At 48.6% G+C, this 19,921-nt stretch overlaps 2 protein-coding genes across 2 annotated transcripts in view; one reads left to right on the top strand and one right to left on the bottom strand.

The window, feature by feature from the left end:
• LOC142920272 (mutS protein homolog 4-like) overlaps window positions 1-5,661 on the bottom strand; it is a gene marked incomplete at its 5' end in the record, with an annotated part of 29,593 nt that extends 23,932 nt beyond the window's left edge. The window contains 6 exons of the mRNA XM_076062789.1: window positions 79-146; window positions 1,227-1,396; window positions 2,770-2,943; window positions 3,327-3,442; window positions 3,858-3,965; window positions 5,362-5,661. Of these exons, the coding sequence (XP_075918904.1) occupies window positions 79-146; window positions 1,227-1,396; window positions 2,770-2,943; window positions 3,327-3,442; window positions 3,858-3,965; window positions 5,362-5,661 (936 nt within the window). The remainder of the gene's footprint in view (window positions 1-78; window positions 147-1,226; window positions 1,397-2,769; window positions 2,944-3,326; window positions 3,443-3,857; window positions 3,966-5,361) is intronic.
• A 2,249-nt stretch (window positions 5,662-7,910) lies between these two features.
• Window positions 7,911-19,634, top strand: LOC142920273 (dead end protein homolog 1-like). Its single transcript, XM_076062790.1, has 2 exons — window positions 7,911-7,990; window positions 18,174-19,634. The coding sequence occupies exon 2, from the start codon at window positions 18,336-18,338 to the stop codon at window positions 19,632-19,634; it is 1,299 nt and encodes a 432-aa protein (XP_075918905.1). The 5' UTR covers window positions 7,911-7,990; window positions 18,174-18,335.
• Window positions 19,635-19,921: the final 287 nt, after the last annotated feature.

Below are 19,921 nucleotides of genomic sequence, written 5' to 3' on the forward strand. Positions count from 1 at the left end.
CCCCACCCCTGTTTAACGTGATGAAGGGGTACTGTGTGGTGCTGAGCGAGGTGATGCTGATTAAAGTGATCATCTCACCGTCTCTGTCTTAGGGATTTGAATCAGCATTGAGAGCAGGTGGTCTACATCCAGAAACTGACTGATAGCTGCACACACATACACACAGACATCACACATATACACACAGACACACACACACAGACATACACAACAACAACAACCGCCATTCGCCACTAAGTAGCGGTGACATCACCACGACGCTTGTGCCAGGCCATGTGCACCTTGAGGCCACATGAAGTGTCGAACGCCCACCGGCAGGTGGTCACGGGGCAGACCCAGGTGCCACGGGTCGACTAAGATGACTGAGATGACTGGCTGATGCACCACCTGTGCCCCCTACTGTGCCAACTTGCTGTGCTTTAGCCACCCGGCGCTCCGCTCGTCGTTGTGAGCGTCGCTCCTCCGCCCTCCGTTGTTGTTGGAGGGCGACTGCCTCCAACTGCCCAGTAGCGTCCTTCACGAGCCTCCTCCACAGAGGCCGATCTTGACACCGCTGGTACCAGTCATCGGCAAGTCCACTCAGCTCCACGTCCTCCTGTACCACATCACTCCATCTCTTCTCTAGCCCGTGCCGCGCCCGTTTAGCCCCCTCAATCCAGCCGAACAAAATCTATTTGGGCATGTGGTGATTGGGCATGCGGGCTACATGGCCCAGCCAACGCAGTCTTGCCTGCCGGAGGAGCTCACCGATGGGACTTTGTCCAAATTTTTCGAGGATTTGTGAGCTCCTTACACAATCCAGCCTGGTTAAACCCAGGATTGATCGTAGGCAGGCCAGCCTAAATATTTCTAACCGGCGAAGATGTTCCATTAGGGGGGTACACGTTTCACAAGCGTAGAGAAGGGAGGGAAGACCCGAAGCTTCGTGCGGAGCGACAGACCAGGTAACTTCCACACAGCGTTACGCAACCGATTAAAAGATAATGCCGCTCGACTGATTCGGAGTGAGACCTCTGCTGTTAAACTGGAGCCGGTCATGAGCACATTGCCCAGGTATGGGAAACTCTCCACTCTCTCCACAACTGCCCCATCACCCACATACCCACTCACCCACCCACCCAACCACTCACTCACCCACTCACCCACCCACCCACTCACTCACCCACTCACCCACCCACATACCAACCCACCCACTCAGCCACCCACCCACCAACCCACCCACCCACCGGCCTGCATTCTATAGAAGTTGTCTTCCTGCATCAGCTCATCCACACAGTCGAGACGGCCTCTGAGCGTCTCTTCGTCCACCAGCGGCTCGTGGATGTTGGCTCTGAGCCGGCGCGCTCCTCCACGCGTCCTCGTGTAGTTGAGCACCCCGAATAGCGAGTGGGAGCTCCTGGGTGCACGCTCGCACGCACACACGCACACACACGGGTGGAGGAGGGTCACACACACACACACCAACACACACCCACACACACTCATACCACACTCGCACCCACACATACATGCACACACACCAACACACACACACTACCACACTTGCACCCACACACACCCCCACACACACCAACACACACCAACACACACACCAACACACACACACCAACACAAACCACAAAACAACAACAACCACCATTCTCCACTAAGTGGCGGTGACATCACCACGACGCTTGTGCACCCTGAGGCCACGTGAAGTGTCGAACGCCCGCTGGCAGGTCACGGGGCAGACCCAGGTGCCACGGGTCGACTGACTGAGATGACTGGCTGATGCACCACCTGTGCCCCCTACTGTGGCAACCTGCTGTGCTTTAGCCACCCGGCGCTCCGCTCGTTGTTGTGAGCGTCGCTCCTCTGCCCTCCATTGTTGTTGGAGGGCGACTGCCTCCAACTGCCCAGTAGCGTCCTTCACGAGCCTCCTCCACAGAGGCCGATCTTGACACCGCTGGTACCAGTCATCGGCAAGTCCACTCAGCTCCACGTCCTCCTGTACCACATCACTCCATCTCTTCTCTAGCCCGTGCCGCACCCGCTTAGCCCCCTCAATCCGGCCGAACAAAAGCTGTTTCGGCATGCGGTGGCTGGGCATGCGGGTTACATGACCTATCCGAGGGGCCACTCTATCCCGAGGGGCCACTTTAGCCAGCACCTGTGACAGGAGGTCATAGAAGGCATCTGACTCATCGGCTTTGCCTGCATCCCTCCACGGATGTTCATCTTCAGTGGGGGCATAAGTAACCACGACCACCATTCCTCGCCTCGGGTTGATGGGAAGGCGAGCCCAAAGTAGCCTGGGGCTTACAGCTTCCCACACCTCACCGCCACGCTCCCACGCCCCCTTCATTCTTTTGTTCAAAAGAAGAACCACTCCCTGTTGTTTGGCAGTCTGCTGTCCCGAGTAGAGGACTGTCCACCCCTCATGGTGGCAGGAGCCAGAGCCAGTCCACCGGACCTCCTTAATGCCACATAGATCCAGGCGGTACCGGTCCAGCTCCCGACAGAGGAGTGGCAGCCTCTCCTCCGCAGTGAGCGTTCGAACATTCCACGTGGCCACCCGTAGTGGTTTTTCGTTGTTTCTGGAGGAGCCCCGAGGGTAGATATTCAATCTCCTGGCTCCACACACAACCACACACACCCACACACCCACACCACACCAACACCCACACACACACACCACACACACCAACACACACACCAACACACACACACCAACACACAGAAGAGGGAGCGGCTATCCCCGCTAGCGAGGGAGGAGGAGGCATCGTCTACCGGGGGTCGTGGGAGTTGCGCAGCAGCTCCAGGTTGGCGGCCGTTGTGCCGTCGATCATGGCGGTGCGCTCACTGCCGCAGAAGGAGACGCGCACGGAGGCCGGGGCGAGCACCACGCCCTGGATGAACTCCACATACTGCAGCAGCGCCGCCAGCGAAGCCAGGCAGTAGTATCTGGGGGTGGTGGGCAGGGGGGAGGGTGAGAGGGGGGTGGGTGAGTGGATGGGTGAGTGGGTGGATGAGTGGATCGGTGAGTGGATGGGTGGGTGGGTGAGTGAGTGGGTAACCCTAACCCTAACCACTCCATCTCTTCTCTAGCCCGTACCGTGCCCGTTTAGCCCCCTCGATGCGGCCGAACAAAAGCTGTTTGGGCATGCGGTGGCTGGGCATGCGGGCTACATGGCCCAGCCAACGCAGCCTTGCCTGCCGGAGGAGCTCACCGGTGAGCTCCTCACCCACTCACCCACACACTCACCCACACACTCACTCACCCACTCACCCACCCACTCACCCACCCACACACACATCCACACACACACCTACACACACCCACTCACTTCCCCTGCACGTCCATGAGCACGGTGGCCATGTGGGGCACGCAGAGCCTTCGCACGGCGTCCATGCCCCGCTCCTCGTTGAAATATTTCCTCAGCACCGTGGTCACGTGGGCCTCCTGCACACGCATTCACCACGAGGTGGCAGCACCCACTGTGGTGCGTCTGTGGGTCTCTGGTGAGTCTGTGGGTCTCTGTGTGGTGAGTCTATGGGTCTCTGTGTGGTGAGTCAGTGGGTCTCTGTATGGTGAGTCTATGGGTCTCTATGCGATGAGTCTATGGGTCTCTGTGTGGTGAGTCTGTGGGTCTCTGTGTGATGAGTCTAGGAGTCTCTGTGTGATGAGTCTATGGGTCTCTGTGTGATGAGTCTGTGGGTCTCTGTGTGATGAGTCTATGGGTCTCTGTGTGATGAGTCTATGGGTCTCTGCGTGATGAGTCTATGAGTCTCTGTGTGGTGAGTCTATGGCTCTCTGTGTGATGAGTCTAGGAGTCTCCGCGTGGTGAGTAGTGGCGATGCCCTCCGTGCGTGCTCACAGGGAAGTAGTCCCTCAGCAGGGTGAACATTTTGCTGGCGTTTGGGTTGCAGGCCGTTTGGGGCATCACCACCTCCAGCGGGCGTAGCACCTGCAGCTTGGTGATCGCCTGAACAAGCAGCAGCAGCAACAGCAGCAGCAGCGCCAGCAACGAGAATAACAGGCTGAGGTGCAGCAGGAGGAGGTCACGGGACAGACCCAGGTGCAGTGCGTTGACTGCTGTGCCAGGCTAGGTGCACCAGGAGGAGGTCACAGGACAGACCCAGGTGCAATGGGTTGACTGCTGTGCCAGGCTAGGTGCACCAGGAGGAGGTCACGGGACAGACCCAGGTGCAGTGGGTTGACTGCTGTGCCAAGCTAGGTGCATGAGGTAAGGTAAAATAAAAAAACTAGTGTTTAATAGTTTAATACTAACTCAACCTGTCAATGTATATAAATATACTGCATACCGTCAGAATAACGACACGCACACATTGGCACGTAGCTACTTACGTGGCTACTGGGCCCCGCACTTTCAAGGGCCCCGCGCTAAACGCTTTCAAGCGATCAATTCCGGTTCGGTGATTCTGCTCTCTTACCAGAGTACGAAACCACCCTTCAGCTTTTACGAACGGCCGAGTGTGTTGAAGGTTCAGTTTCAGTTTTCAGTTTATTTTCGGTATAGCCCTGTGAGCCATCCGGCTCTTGAATCGGAGTGCAACCGCAACAAACCAACAAACCAACAAAAACACGACCAAGAAAAGCATCAAATTTTGACTTAAAGCTTTCGTGACTGCAGTGATTCATATTCTCAGCTCTTTCGGTAAAGTCACGTTGAAGGGAAACAATAAAATAATAAGCACAGAGACAATTTAAACCGAGAAGATGTATTCTGGCTTAGCAATCATTGTAAGGATTTGATAAACTATTTCAGGTCTTAATTGATTGTTCACGCTTACGGTGGCTTTCAGACAGCATACATTAATTTTTCGTCTCCCCCCTCCTCTTTTCAGAACATAGATGGACTCGTCATTCTAAATAAACTGACAAATCGTGGCGCCAACGTATTTTTATAAATAAATAAATGCTCCGATTATAAATAAATAAATGTGAACCGCCACTTCTTTCAAATGTTTCTTGCCGTTGGTTTTGACACCTGATGATGACCGTTTGTGTTATGGTTGAAACGTCGTGAGAATTTTTATAGTTTTATATATATTTTATTATTTTATTGTTTCCCTTCAACGTGGTGACTTTACCGAAAGAGCTAAGAATATGAATTACTGCTGCAGTCACGAAAGCTTCAAATAAAAACAACCACAACCACAAAGAAAACTTAGGTTAGAGATGCGTCGCATTATCCGGCCGTACAGCAAGTGACAAAAATGACAATCGCTTTACCGCGCAGGTGAAGAATGTGCGTGTTTTAGTTTTAATTCAGGGCCCGGTTCATAACACGCACTGCACGGGGGGGGGGGGGCCCTTTGTGTTCGTGCACGGAGAGAGAAGGAGGGGCGGAGGCTGACCTTGACGTAGGGCTGGCTGTCGGGGAACTGACACAGCACCAGCTCGGGGCAGCGCAGGTCGATGCTGGCCAGGCCGACCTCGCCCCGAGCGATACCTCGGCCCTCTGCCAACGCCACCACCACCGACCTCGCCTCCACCTCCTCCTCCTCCTCATCGTCGCCGGCGTCGGCGTCGTCAGTCGTGGAGAACGAGGTCGCTGCGGGGCCACAAGAGAGACGGGGTGCTGCCTCCTGTCGTGAGTCGATGAACGGTGGTGAGTCTACGGGTCTCTGTGTGAGTCTACGGGTCTCTGTGTGAGTCTACGGGTCTCTGTGTGAGTCTACGGGTCTCTGTGTGAGTCTACGGGTCTCTGTGTGAGTCTATGGGTCTCTGTCTGAGTCTATGGGTTTTTGTGTCAGTCTATGGGTCTCTGTGTGAGTCTATGGGTCTCTGTGTGAGTCTACGGGTCTCTGTCTGAGTCTATGGGTTTTTGTGTCAGTCTATGGGTCTCTGTGTGAGTCTATGGGTCTCTGTGTGAGTCTACGGGTCTCTGTGTGAGTCTACGGGGTCTCTGTGCGAGTGTACGGGTCTCTGTGTGAGTCTATGAAGGGTGGCGAGTCTACGGGTCTCTGTGTGAGTCTATGGGTCTCTGTGTGAGTCTATGGGTTTCTGTGTGAGTCTACGGGTCTCTGTGCGAGTCTATGGGTCTCTGTGTGAGTCTATGGGTTTCTGTGTGAGTCTATGGGTCTCTGTGTGAGTCTATGGGTCTCTGTGTGAGTCTATGGGTTTCTGTGTGAGTCTATGGGTCTCTGTGTGAGTCTATGGGTCTCTGTGCGAGTCTACGGGTCTCTGTGTGAGTCTATGAAGGGTGGTGAGTCTATGGGTCTCTGTGTGAGTCTATGAAGGGTGGTGAGTCTACGGGTCTCTGTGCGAGATTACCTCATCCGATTTCAAAAGAGCGGATCACCTGTCAGACACACACACAGACATCACACACACACACAAGACACACACAGACATCACACACACACAAGACACACACAGACATCACACACACACAGACATCACACAGACATCACACACACATCACACACACAAGACACACACAGCCATCACACGCACACAGCCATCACACACACACACAGACATCACAAACACACAAGACACACACACAGACATCACAAACACACAAGACACACACACAGACACACACACATCACACATGACACACACAGACATCACACACATCATACACACAGACATCACACACAGACATCACACACACAGACACACACAAGACACACACAGACATCACATACACACAGCCATCACACACAAGACACACACAGACATCACACACACATCACACACACACAGACGCACACAAGACACACACAGACATCACACACACACAGCCATCACACACACACACAAGACACACACAGCCATCACACACACACACAAGACACACACAGACATCACACACACAACACACACACAAGACACACACAGACATCACACACACACAAAGACATCACACACACACGACACACACACAGACATCACACACACAGACATCACACACACACGACACACACAGAGACATCACACACACACAGACATCACACACACACAGACATCACACACACACAAGACACACACAGACATCACACACACATCACACACACAAGACACACACAGATATCACACACAAAGACCCCCCGTACAGCCTTAACAATCTGTAGGGGCGAGTGCTGTAAGCGAGTAGCAGCACCTATAAGGGCCGGCACTGTGGCACACGAGGGGGTGGGTGGCCAGCACCACGCCCGACCGCCTTTGTCTCCCCCAGTGGTGATGTTTACTACACACACCACCACACCAGGTACTCATTTGAGGCTGAGTCGACCTAGGGGAGGCCCAGGACCGGTTCAGAGAATCGTAGCGCGGCGTAGCGCTAACCACTACACTACCGCTCCCCACATACACACACACAGACACACACAGAGACACATCACACATGGAGACACACAGAGACACACACACAGAGACACACACATCACACACGGAGACACACATACAGAGACACACACACATGTACACACACAGAGACACACACAGAGACACAGACACACACACACAGAGACACAGAGACACACACAGACACACACACAAACACACACACAGAGACACACACACAGAGACACACACACAGAGACACACACACGGAGACACACACAGACACACACAGAGACACACACCACACACAGATACACACACACAGATACATACACACAGATACATACACACACATACACACAGATACACACACACTATTACACTATTCAACTATAGACGAGAGACCTTCTGCAGTGATCTATCAGTGCAGGAGCGGAGCTGCTGTGAGGCGAGGCGCTTGGAGCTCTCTGATTGGTCCAAGCGGCGACTTGGAGCCAATCAGATTTGGTTCCTCCCTAGCCACGTGACGCGGGATTTTTTTTCCCGCCAAATTTTTGAGACTCCTGTTCGGCCAGGCGCCATTTTGAGAGTCGTGGGGTGCGGATTTGATTTTTTTTTATTTCAGAGCAGAAATTAACGACGATGACGACCCCCCAGGGGTGCGAGATCGCCTCTCGTGAGGGAAAACGTGAGGTAAAAAGTGGCCTCAAATGTCCAGCCCGTGATTCGCAGATAGTTTAAATATGCACTGTTGAATTTATGGGCAGTGTTGGGTCTATGGGTGCGGTACTGAGTCTATGGCCATTGACAAAATACAAACGATTTAATTTGTGAATAATAATGTAGCCTGGTTATTAAGTATGGTGAGTGTACTGACAGTCTATAATGTAGACTGTAGCCTGGTTATTAAGTATGGTGAGTGTACTGACAGTCTATAATGTAGACTGTAGCCTGGTTATTAAGTATGGTGAGTGTACTGACAGTCTATAATGTAGACTGTAGCCTGGTTATTAAGTATGGTGAGTGTACTGACAGTCTATAATGTAGACTGTAGTAATGGTTATTAAGTATGGTGAGTGTACTGACAGTCTATAATGTAGACTGTAGCCTGGTTATTAAGTATGGTGAGTGTACTGACAGTCTATAATGTAGACTGTAGTAATGGTTATTAAGTATGGTGAGTGTACTGACAGTCTATAATGTAGACTGTAGTAATGGTTATTAAGCTGAGTGAGTGTACTACAGTCTATAATGTAGACTGTAGTAATGGTTATTAAGTATGGTGAGTGTACTGACAGTCTATAATGTAGACTGTAGTAATGGTTATTAACCTGAGTGAGTGTACTGACAGTCTATAATGTAGACTGTAGTAATGGTTATTAAGTATGGTGAGTGTACTGACAGTCTATAATGTAGACTGTAGTAATGGTTATTAACCTGAGTGAGTGTACTGACAGTCTATGATGTAGACTGTAGTAATGGTTATTAAGTATGGTGAGTGTACTGACAGTCTATAATGTAGACTGTAGTAATGGTTATTAAGTATGGTGAGTGTACTGACAGTCTATAATGTAGACTGTAGCCTGGTTATTAAGTATGGTGAGTGTACTGACAGTCTATAATGTAGACTGTAGTAATGGTTATTAAGTATGGTGAGTGTACTGACAGTCTATAATGTAGCCTGTAGCCTGGTTATTAAGTATGGTGTGTGTACTGACAGTCTATAATGTAGATTGTAGCCTGGTTATTAAGTATGGTGAGTGTACTGACAGTCTATAATGTAGACTGTAGCCTGGTTATTAAGTATGGTGAGTGTACTGACAGTCTATAATGTAGACTGTAGTAATGGTTATTAACCTGAGTGAGTGTACTGACAGTCTATAATGTAGACTGTAGTAATGGTTATTAAGTATGGTGAGTGTACTACAGTCTATAATGTAGACTGTAGTAATGGTTATTAAGTATGGTGAGTTTACTGACAGTCTATAATGTAGATTGTAGTAATGGTTATTAAGTATGGTGAGTGTACTGACAGTCTATAGTGTAGACTGTAGTAACGGTTATTAAGTATGGTGAGTTTACTGACAGTCTATAATGTAGACTGTAGTAATGGTTATTAAGTATGGTGAGTGTACTACAGTCTATAATGTAGACTGTAGTAATGGTTATTAAGTATGGTGAGTTTACTGACAGTCTATAATGTAGATTGTAGTAATGGTTATTAAGTATGGTGAGTGTACTGACAGTCTATAGTGTAGACTGTAGTAACGGTTATTAAGTATGGTGAGTTTACTGACAGTCTGTAATGTAGACTGTAGTAATGGTTATTAAGTATGGTGAGTGTACTGACAGTCTATAATGTAGACTGTAGCCTGGTTATTAAGTATGGTGAGTGTACTGACAGTCTATAATGTAGACTGTAGTAATGGTTATTAAGCTGAATGAGTGTACTGACAGTCTATAATGTAGACTGTAGTAATGGTTATTAAGTATGGTGAGTGTACTGGCAGTCTATAATGTAGACTGTAGCCTGGTTATTAAGTATGGTGAGTGTACTGACAGTCTATAATGTAGACTGTAGTAATGGTTATTAAGTATGGTGAGTGTACTACAGTCTATAATGTAGACTGTAGTAATGGTTATTAAGTATGGTGAGTTTACTGACAGTCTATAATGTAGATTGTAGTAATGGTTATTAAGTATGGTGAGTGTACTGACAGTCTATAGTGTAGACTGTAGTAACGGTTATTAAGTATGGTGAGTTTACTGACAGTCTGTAATGTAGACTGTAGTAATGGTTATTAAGTATGGTGAGTGTACTGACAGTCTATAATGTAGACTGTAGCCTGGTTATTAAGTATGGTGAGTGTACTGACAGTCTATAATGTAGACTGTAGCCTGGTTATTAAGTATGGTGAGTGTACTGACAGTCTATAATGTAGACTGTAGTAATGGTTATTAAGTATGGTGAGTGTACTGACAGTCTATAATGTAGACTGTAGCCTGGTTATTAAGTATGGTGAGTGTACTGACAGTCTATAATGTAGACTGTAGTAATGGTTATTAAGTATGGTGAGTGTACTGACAGTCTATAATGTAGACTGTAGTAATGGTTATTAACCTGAGTGAGTGTACTGACAGTCTATGATGTAGACTGTAGTAATGGTTATTAAGTATGGTGAGTGTACTGACAGTCTATAATGTAGACTGTAGTAATGGTTATTAAGTATGGTGAGTGTACTGACAGTCTATAATGTAGACTGTAGCCTGGTTATTAAGTATGGTGAGTGTACTGACAGTCTATAATGTAGACTGTAGTAATGGTTATTAAGTATGGTGAGTGTACTGACAGTCTATAATGTAGCCTGTAGCCTGGTTATTAAGTATGGTGTGTGTACTGACAGTCTATAATGTAGATTGTAGCCTGGTTATTAAGTATGGTGAGTGTACTGACAGTCTATAATGTAGACTGTAGCCTGGTTATTAAGTATGGTGAGTGTACTGACAGTCTATAATGTAGACTGTAGTAATGGTTATTAAGTATGGTGAGTGTACTGACAGTCTATAATGTAGACTGTAGCCTGGTTATTAAGTATGGTGAGTGTACTGACAGTCTATAATGTAGACTGTAGTAATGGTTATTAACCTGAGTGAGTGTACTGACAGTCTATAATGTAGACTGTAGTAATGGTTATTAAGTATGGTGAGTGTACTACAGTCTATAATGTAGACTGTAGTAATGGTTATTAAGTATGGTGAGTTTACTGACAGTCTATAATGTAGATTGTAGTAATGGTTATTAAGTATGGTGAGTGTACTGACAGTCTATAGTGTAGACTGTAGTAACGGTTATTAAGTATGGTGAGTTTACTGACAGTCTGTAATGTAGACTGTAGTAATGGTTATTAAGTATGGTGAGTGTACTGACAGTCTATAATGTAGACTGTAGCCTGGTTATTAAGTATGGTGAGTGTACTGACAGTCTATAATGTAGACTGTAGTAATGGTTATTAAGCTGAATGAGTGTACTGACAGTCTATAATGTAGACTGTAGTAATGGTTATTAAGTATGGTGAGTGTACTGGCAGTCTATAATGTAGACTGTAGTAATGGTTATTAAGTATGGTGAGTGTACTGACAGTCTATAATGTAGCCTGTAGCCTGGTTATTAAGTATGGTGTGTGTACTGACAGTCTATAATGTAGACTGTAGCCTGGTTATTAAGTATGGTGAGTGTACTGACAGTCTATAATGTAGACTGTAGCCTGGTTATTAAGTATGGTGAGTGTACTGACAGTCTATAATGTAGACTGTAGTAATGGTTATTAAGTATGGTGAGTGTACTGACAGTCTATAATGTAGACTGTAGCCTGGTTATTAAGTATGGTGAGTGTACTGACAGTCTATAATGTAGACTGTAGTAATGGTTATTAACCTGAGTGAGTGTACTGACAGTCTATAATGTAGACTGTAGTAATGGTTATTAAGTATGGTGAGTGTACTACAGTCTATAATGTAGACTGTAGTAATGGTTATTAAGTATGGTGAGTTTACTGACAGTCTATAATGTAGATTGTAGTAATGGTTATTAAGTATGGTGAGTGTACTGACAGTCTATAGTGTAGACTGTAGTAACGGTTATTAAGTATGGTGAGTTTACTGACAGTCTATAATGTAGACTGTAGTAATGGTTATTAAGTATGGTGAGTGTACTACAGTCTATAATGTAGACTGTAGTAATGGTTATTAAGTATGGTGAGTTTACTGACAGTCTATAATGTAGATTGTAGTAATGGTTATTAAGTATGGTGAGTGTACTGACAGTCTATAGTGTAGACTGTAGTAACGGTTATTAAGTATGGTGAGTTTACTGACAGTCTATAATGTAGACTGTAGTAATGGTTATTAAGTATGGTGAGTGTACTGACAGTCTATAATGTAGACTGTAGCCTGGTTATTAAGTATGGTGAGTGTACTGACAGTCTATAATGTAGACTGTAGTAATGGTTATTAAGCTGAATGAGTGTACTGACAGTCTATAATGTAGACTGTAGTAATGGTTATTAAGTATGGTGAGTGTACTGGCAGTCTATAATGTAGACTGTAGTAATGGTTATTAAGTATGGTGAGTGTACTGATAGTCTATAATGTTGACTGTAGCAATGGTTATTAAGCTGAGTGAGTGTACTGGCAGTCTATAATGTAGACTGTAGCGGTACGTAGCTAACCGTGCTAATTGTGTTTTGGTTGCATTTTGCACAATTATAATCGTACAATATGGCACCAATCTTTAGCACGAATGTTCAGTTTTATCCTGAACATTCAGCTCTGACACTTTCAGTGAATACCTGAAATGATTTCCATTGAGAATGTCAATCTCTTGACGCTTAAGGGGAAAATAACCCGGTGGGTTATGACCACGCGATGCCTCGCATTCACCAAGACAATGCAGTGAATGTGCTGGGGGAAAGTAAGCACATTAAGAGCAAATATTCTAAAAAAAAATGTTTTGATAAAACTTGACCATAACGTACTCTTTGGCTTTTTCGGTGAAGTCACATAACGGCCAGCATGTTTTTTTTTCCCTCCAAATGTTTTTGTAATCTGTGCACATGACCTGATGAAACGAATAACATTTTTTTAAAATAACCCACGTGACAGATCCAACTAATCTCTCTTAAACTATAAACTAGTTTTTCTATTTTATTGTACAAGGTAAGGCCCACTGAGCTATGTAGCTTTTTTTCACAAGCGACCTGGCCATCACGAATGAAAGCTCAACACAAAGTGACTTCATCGTGTGGAAATGTATCGCAGTTAAATATTTTAAATGCGTGACGTTAATTCTAAATCTGGAGGGGGGGAAACCGGAGGAACCAGAAACAAATCCATGCAACCACGAGGCAGTGACACGCACACTCCAAATATACTAACAGCAGCTCCACTATCAACAACAACAACCGCAGTTCGCCACTAAGTGGCGGTGACATCACCACGACGCTTGTGCCAGGCGATGTGCACCTTGAGGCCACGTGAATTGTCGAACGCCCGCTGGCAGGAGGTCACGGGGCAGACCCAGATGCGACAGGTCGACTGACTGAGACGACTGGCTGATGCACCACCTGTGCCCCCTACTGTGCCAACTTGCTGTCCTCAACGGATGGCACCTCAGCCAGCCACTCACAGGGGTGACTTCTTCCAATATTTGAGGCACCGCAGCCTCAGCAGGGTCATCCTCACTTTGTGCCATGATGTTTTCCTGGCTGAGGGATTTTCCCTCCCCCAGGACCTCACAGAAATGCTCAGCAAATCTGCGAACCTGTTCCTGGGGGTCGGAGATTGGATCACCGTTTTTTCCCCTAATGATGGTAATAGGTGTGGCGCTGCAGGTTACTTTTTTGATGGAGTTAAATAGAGATTTGTGATCACGGGCCACTGAGGCAGACTCCATCTCCTCAGCAACCCGCGACCACCACCCATCCTTGCAGCGCCTCACGGCTCTCCGGACCTCCGAGCGAAGGCTGCGGTAAGCCTCCTCATTCTCTGATGTGGGATTCTGTAGCCGATGACAGTGGGCCTGTCGCTTTTTTCTCAACCATCCTGAACACCTCCTCTGTCAGCCAGGGTCTCTGGGGAGGTCTGGACCGCGTACCCAAAGCAGCCATTGCAGCTGCATGAGTCACAGTCCTAAACCTCGCCCATTTACCCTCGACATCAGGAGGAGTCGGGGACGATGCCAATCCCAGCCGCAAGCGATGATGAAATTCTCGCTTGCAACTTTCATCAGATAACTGAGACCAGGCCACTTTATTTTGGAATGGGGTCCTGGGTGTACACCCACCACCGGAGTGGAAGAATGGCAGGTGCATCTTACAGATGACTAGTCGATGGTCAGAGGGCAGATCAGCTCCACGGTAGGTCCTGGTGTCAAGGACATGAGCTCGCATTCGTTGGTCCGTCACTATGTAGTCCAGCAGATGTTCTTGCTTGGACCCGGCATGCATCCATGATGTTGTGTGGATGCGCCGATGCCGGAACACCGTGTTGGTAATTACAAGCCCATGGGCTGCACAAAAATCTAGCAGCCTCCTACCGTTGTTATTGAGCTGATCTGGCCCATGCCCTCCAATCGCTCCAGACCAGGTGACAGTATCATGACCAACTCGGGCATTGAAGTCACCCAACATGATGACTCTATCCCGAGGGGCCACTTTAGCCAGCACCTCTGACAGGAGGTCATAGAAGGCATCTGACTCATCGGCTTTGCCTGCATCCCTCCACGGATGTTCATCTTCGGTGGGGGCATAAGTAACCACGACCACCATTCCTCGCCTCCGGTTGATGGGAAGGCGAGCCCAAAGTAGCCTGGGGCTTACAGCTTCCCACACCTCACCGCCACGCCATGCTCCCACGCCCCCTTCATTCTTTTGTTCAAAAGAAGACCCACACCCTGTTGTTTGGCAGTCTGCTGCCCCGAGTAGAGGACTGTCCACCCCTCATGGTGGCAGGAGCCAGAGCCGGTCCACCGGACCTCCTGAATGCCGCATAGATCCAGGCGGTACCGGTCCAGCTCCCGACAGAGGAGTGGCAGCCTCTCCTCTGCAGTGAGCGTTCGAACATTCCACGTGGCCACCCGTAGTGGCTTTTCGTTGTTTCTGGAGTAGCCCCGAGGGTAGGTATTCAATCTCCTGGCTCCGCCAATTGGGGTTTGGCCAGGAGACGTCATAGACGCCTGGCCCCCCGGGGCCTCCGGCACAAGCTTATTAGTTACATATTTCAGTTTAATTCGTGGTTTCGTGGTAATTAATTGAAGGTGGAGGGGTTACCAGCCCCTCGCACCCGTCCAGAGCCCCCGTTTAGCCCCTGTGGTGGACACATATGCCATGAGGGGAGGAGCCAATCAAAATTGGATCTCCCCCCACAGCACTGTCCACGACAGAGTTGCCCGTCCGGCACCGCGAGGAGGTAGGGGGTTGTTTTGCCGGACACACACTGACACACACACTGACACACCATGATACACACACTGACTGGAGGAGGTGGAGCGTGGTCAACACATCTACGCCTGAAACATTTTAGAAAGAAGCGGAGAATACGGAACAACCCACCTGTTGTCCATTTCGATTTCCGTGTTGCCTCTAATCTTCAGTCTTGCTGTGTATCCACCGTCTGCTGGAGCTCACCTTCTATAGCGAAGATATCCATCATCTCCAGTTTGTGTGTCTTTAATAAATTGTCTCGGATATTTCTTGCTGCTCTCTATGTCCTTCATACATGCTGCTGCATTGACATTAAGGTTTCCGCATGGTCCATGAATCATATTTGCGGTCACTACTGCAAACAGATTTTGGGTCTTCCTCTGGATTTGGAAACTCGGCAGATATAACATCGATTTGGATTGGATGATTTTTTTCTTTCAGCCAGATTAAAATCTGAGCGTGGGGAAGTCATCTACATCATTAGACCACCTTTGGCGGTACCAAAATTAAGAACGGAAATGGTTTAAAACATCTTTCCAATGGTTACTAAGCCAGAATCTATCTTCTCGGTTGAAATTGTCTCTGTGCTTGTATATGTGAATAGCCTCATGAACAAATCTCTCATGGTAGCCGGTTGGTTTGCAAATAACCTCCGTCTTGGAGAAGTCAATGTCATGTGAGCCCACTGAATTATAACAGTGATCTGCCACGGCAGAGGAGTTCGTTCTACCGTGTTTCAAGTCTGCTTTATGTTCGCGGATGCGGTCCGAGATATGTCGTTTGGTTTCTCCAATGTAGCTACTACCACAGAGGTACTTTAGTTTGTAAACGCCCGGGTACTGTATGTCTGGAACAGCATCTTTTACAGATGGAATCAGATCACGTATTTTATGTACTGTGTTGCATCGGACCTGGATCTTGTGTTTATTCAGGATTTTGGAGATCTTTTTAGTGACCCCTGCAATGTAGGATAAGGTGATGGTTTTGAGTGGATCCACAAGAGGATCCTTCATGACTGGAGTGATGGCTTTGCGGATTGTGTAGTCGGAGTAACCATTAGCCCTGAGAGGCTGAGAGCCTGGTGTACGTGCTAAAGTTGAGGGTAAGAATCCACCCATTTTTTCGCCATATAGAATTGTGATATATAACGACTTATTGTTGGTAGCTTAGCTGATTGGAGAATATATAGAGTTTATTGATAACATTGAGGTAATTTATATTTTAGTTTTTTATTGGTTCACTATATAGTATTCATTATATAGTGTAGTGTATACCCAGTTACTGTGAATAGCTCAGATCCGTAGGCTTTGACTTCAAGATAGCCATTTCTGTGACCAGTCACAAGCTAATCACTCAGCTATTTCAATGCTAAATTCTCCTAGTTATTTCAATGCTAAATTCTCCTGTTTGATTTGTAATAGGTGCCTCTGTGAATGTGTATGCTGACTTTAACATAGCCATTTCTGTGACCAGTCACAAGCTAATCACTCAGCCGCTTCAATGCTAAATTCCAAGCTAATTCCTTTGTCAAGGCGCTTTGTTTCTTCTCACACAGCTTAAAGGTCGCGATCTGAGCTTGGCTTTGTTCGCTCCAGCGCTGTCCTCCAGACAGTCTCGTCCCTTCACCTGATGAAGGCCGCTTGTGTTGTGGCCGAAACGTCGTGAGGATTTTTTGTGTTATTTTATTTTATCAATTTATTATTTTATTCTCATTCTACGTGACTTTACCGAAAGAACCAAAGAAGATATCGTGGATCGTTTTGGTGAACGCTACAACAACAATACTCATTTCTATACAACGTCTGCCTCACGTGATTACTCTGTGTGGTTCATAAGGTGGGGCGTGTGCTGCTTTGATGATGGCAATTCAACCCCCGACCCACCACCCTCCCCAACAACTCGCTCCAACCATTCTGCGGTCATGATTTGGGACTGTGATTCCATTTGCAAGTAAACTCACATTTCAACAATGAGGGTTTGAAAGCATTAAGCATTAGCTCTGTCTGCATGTCTGCTCTGTTGTAAAGATGATCCAATATGAACACAATTGTAGTACAACAGCTCACGTTGCTATTAGGGACCTAACAATGTTGAAAACTGGCCAAAATTGATTAAACGGCCCACTCATGGTCCAGAGCAGAACTCGGTACCACCTAAGGTAGCAAAACTTCAGTCGTACCCATTTATTTGGATGGAAAATGAAAGTAAATTACTTGATAGTCTCACTCATTGCATTTGTTTATCACTGGCCACATAGAGAAATTGAAACTGCTCAATGTAGGCCACCTCACGTGGTACCGACAAAGGAGACATCTCATGGGCTATGAAAAAATAAGAATAGGTTGTATCCTTTCTGGCAATAAAACAGATCTTAAGATTCATTGAAGAAGGTTTCTGTTTGGTGTTTGAACATCTAAACACCCGTTTTATTGCCAAAAAAGGATCAAAACTCTTCTTATTTTGTCATACTTTGATACCGGCAAAACGGTCTCATTTTGAAGCGTCTCATGGACTATTGGATGGGGAGAAAAAAACCGGCGCTAAAAGTCAGCGCCGACCTCTCCTGTCGTGCCCAGTGACGTCATCACGGGCGAAGTTCACCGCGCGAAGTCAAACGCCGCCTCGTGAGCGCCGCTCGAAACGCAAAATCATCGCTCGGTGAACATTTCCGAGGACAAACAAACGCATGCCGGGAACCGTGTGAGTTTGTGTTTCTTGTTTCCTCTGCGCAATGTGGGGGAGGGCTTCATCCAGCAGTGGATTGACAAAAGCGCTGTATGCATACTGCACAGGCTACGCTAACGTCACATTTAGGCCCATGGACCGAACAAACGCGACTCTCTTTCTCCATCCGTCTCCACTCTCTCTCTCTTCCTCTCTTCACTGCTGGCCTGTAGGTTTGGGCCGAGTGAGTTCCTGCCGGGGATTTGGCTCTTCAGGAGCTGATTCCCCCCGTGGCTTTGTCGGCACGAGGCGACTGCGCGGAGTGTCAAGGGCTCCACCGGGCCCCAAGGTGCTGCCCCAGCACCACCGTAGTAGCCAAACCACCGGTGCTCGGCATGGCCTATATGAAGGTCTTGCTGGACCGCATGTTGCGCACGGGGTACAACATCGTCCAGGAGAACGGACAGAGGAAGATCGGACCACCGCCCGACTGGCAGGGGCCCCCTCCCGCCCGTGGCTACGAGGTGTTTCTGGGGAGGATCCCGCGCGACCTCTACGAGAATGAGCTGGTGCCCGTGCTGGAGACGGTGGGGAAGCTCTACCAGCTCCGCCTCATGATGGAGATTAGCGGAGAGAACCGCGGCTATGCGTTCGCTACCTACGCGACGCTCGCCGAAGCCACGGATGCCGTCAAGAAACTCAACAAATTAGAGATCCGTCCCGGACACCGCATTGGAGTCCACTTTAGCGTGGACAATCGCCGCCTCTTCATTGGGGGGCTGCCAGAGGACAAGAAGCGAGCGGAGGTGATGATGGCGATGAGCGGTGCCACGGAGGGCGTGGTGGACGTCAAGATGAGCGTCTGTCGCTGGGACAAAACTCTCAACCGAGGCTACGCGTTCATCGAGTACGGGAGCCATCGCGCGGCCGCCATGGCCAGGAAGAAGCTCCTTCGAATCACCTTGCAGCTATGGGGCCGGACCATCAAGGTGGACTGGGCCATCTCGGAGCGGGTGGCTGCGGCCGCGGCGGTGGAGATGGAGGCGGCCGTGCCAGACCTGCTGCAGCCGGAGTGCACGGGCACCGGCAAAGCCGCACAAAGCCAATTTGGGGGCTGGGGGGCACGCATGCAGCTGTGGTGGGTACCTCTCCACCTGCGGCCCATGCCCATTGCTCTCGAGGCACTGCCGGAGGCGGCCATGCTGTCGTGGGAGGTGCGGCTGCGGATGCTGTGCCAGACCGCCGGCGTCACCTACCCAATCTTCGAGCTGCACGCTTACTCGGAGCCCGGGATACCCGTGGGCCTCCTCTATAAGATGTCGATTCCTGGGGTGGGAGGAGGCGCCGGCATCTTCCCCGAATTTCTGAGCTCCAGCGAGGAGGGAGCACGGGAAGTGGCGTGTCAGCTCGCCTACAACATCCTCAGCAATGCGAATCCCCCGCCTCCGGCCACGCCCTCTCGTGGAACCTTGGAGCAGGTTACACGAGAGGGCGTGGCCAGAGGCGTGGCTAGGCCCCGCCTCCGGCCACGCCCTCTCGTGGAACCTTTCGAGCAGGTTACCGGAGTAACTCGGCTAGCCCCACCTGTTGCCTTTGCCCCAGATGCGCCTCCTTCCCTGATTGGTTGTTACCTGTTAAGCCCTTGCCAGGCCAGCAGGTGTCACCCTGTGATGTCAGCAGGTGTCACCTTGTGATGTCAGCAGGTGTCACCCTGTCATGTCAGCAGGTGTCACCCTGTGATGTCAGCAGGTGTCACCCTGTGATGTCAGCAGGTGTCACCCTGTGATGTCAGCAGGTGTCACCCTGTGATGTCAGCAGGTGTCACCCTGTGATGTCAGCAGGTGTCACCCTGTGATGTCAGCAGGTGTCACCCTGTCATTACACTTTAATGAAAACCGACAACAGAATCCTTGAAGAAAAAACTAATTCAGGTGTTTTACATGTCGACGCCATTTCGTTTTGAAAATGTAGCGGAGAAAAA

Source organism: Petromyzon marinus, unplaced genomic scaffold (assembly GCF_048934315.1).
Source record: "Petromyzon marinus isolate PM22_M1 ecotype Great Lakes invasive population unplaced genomic scaffold, UKy_Petmar_22M1.pri1.0 PM_G_Scaffold_70, whole genome shotgun sequence".
Taxonomy (NCBI): domain Eukaryota; kingdom Metazoa; phylum Chordata; class Hyperoartia; order Petromyzontiformes; family Petromyzontidae; genus Petromyzon; species Petromyzon marinus.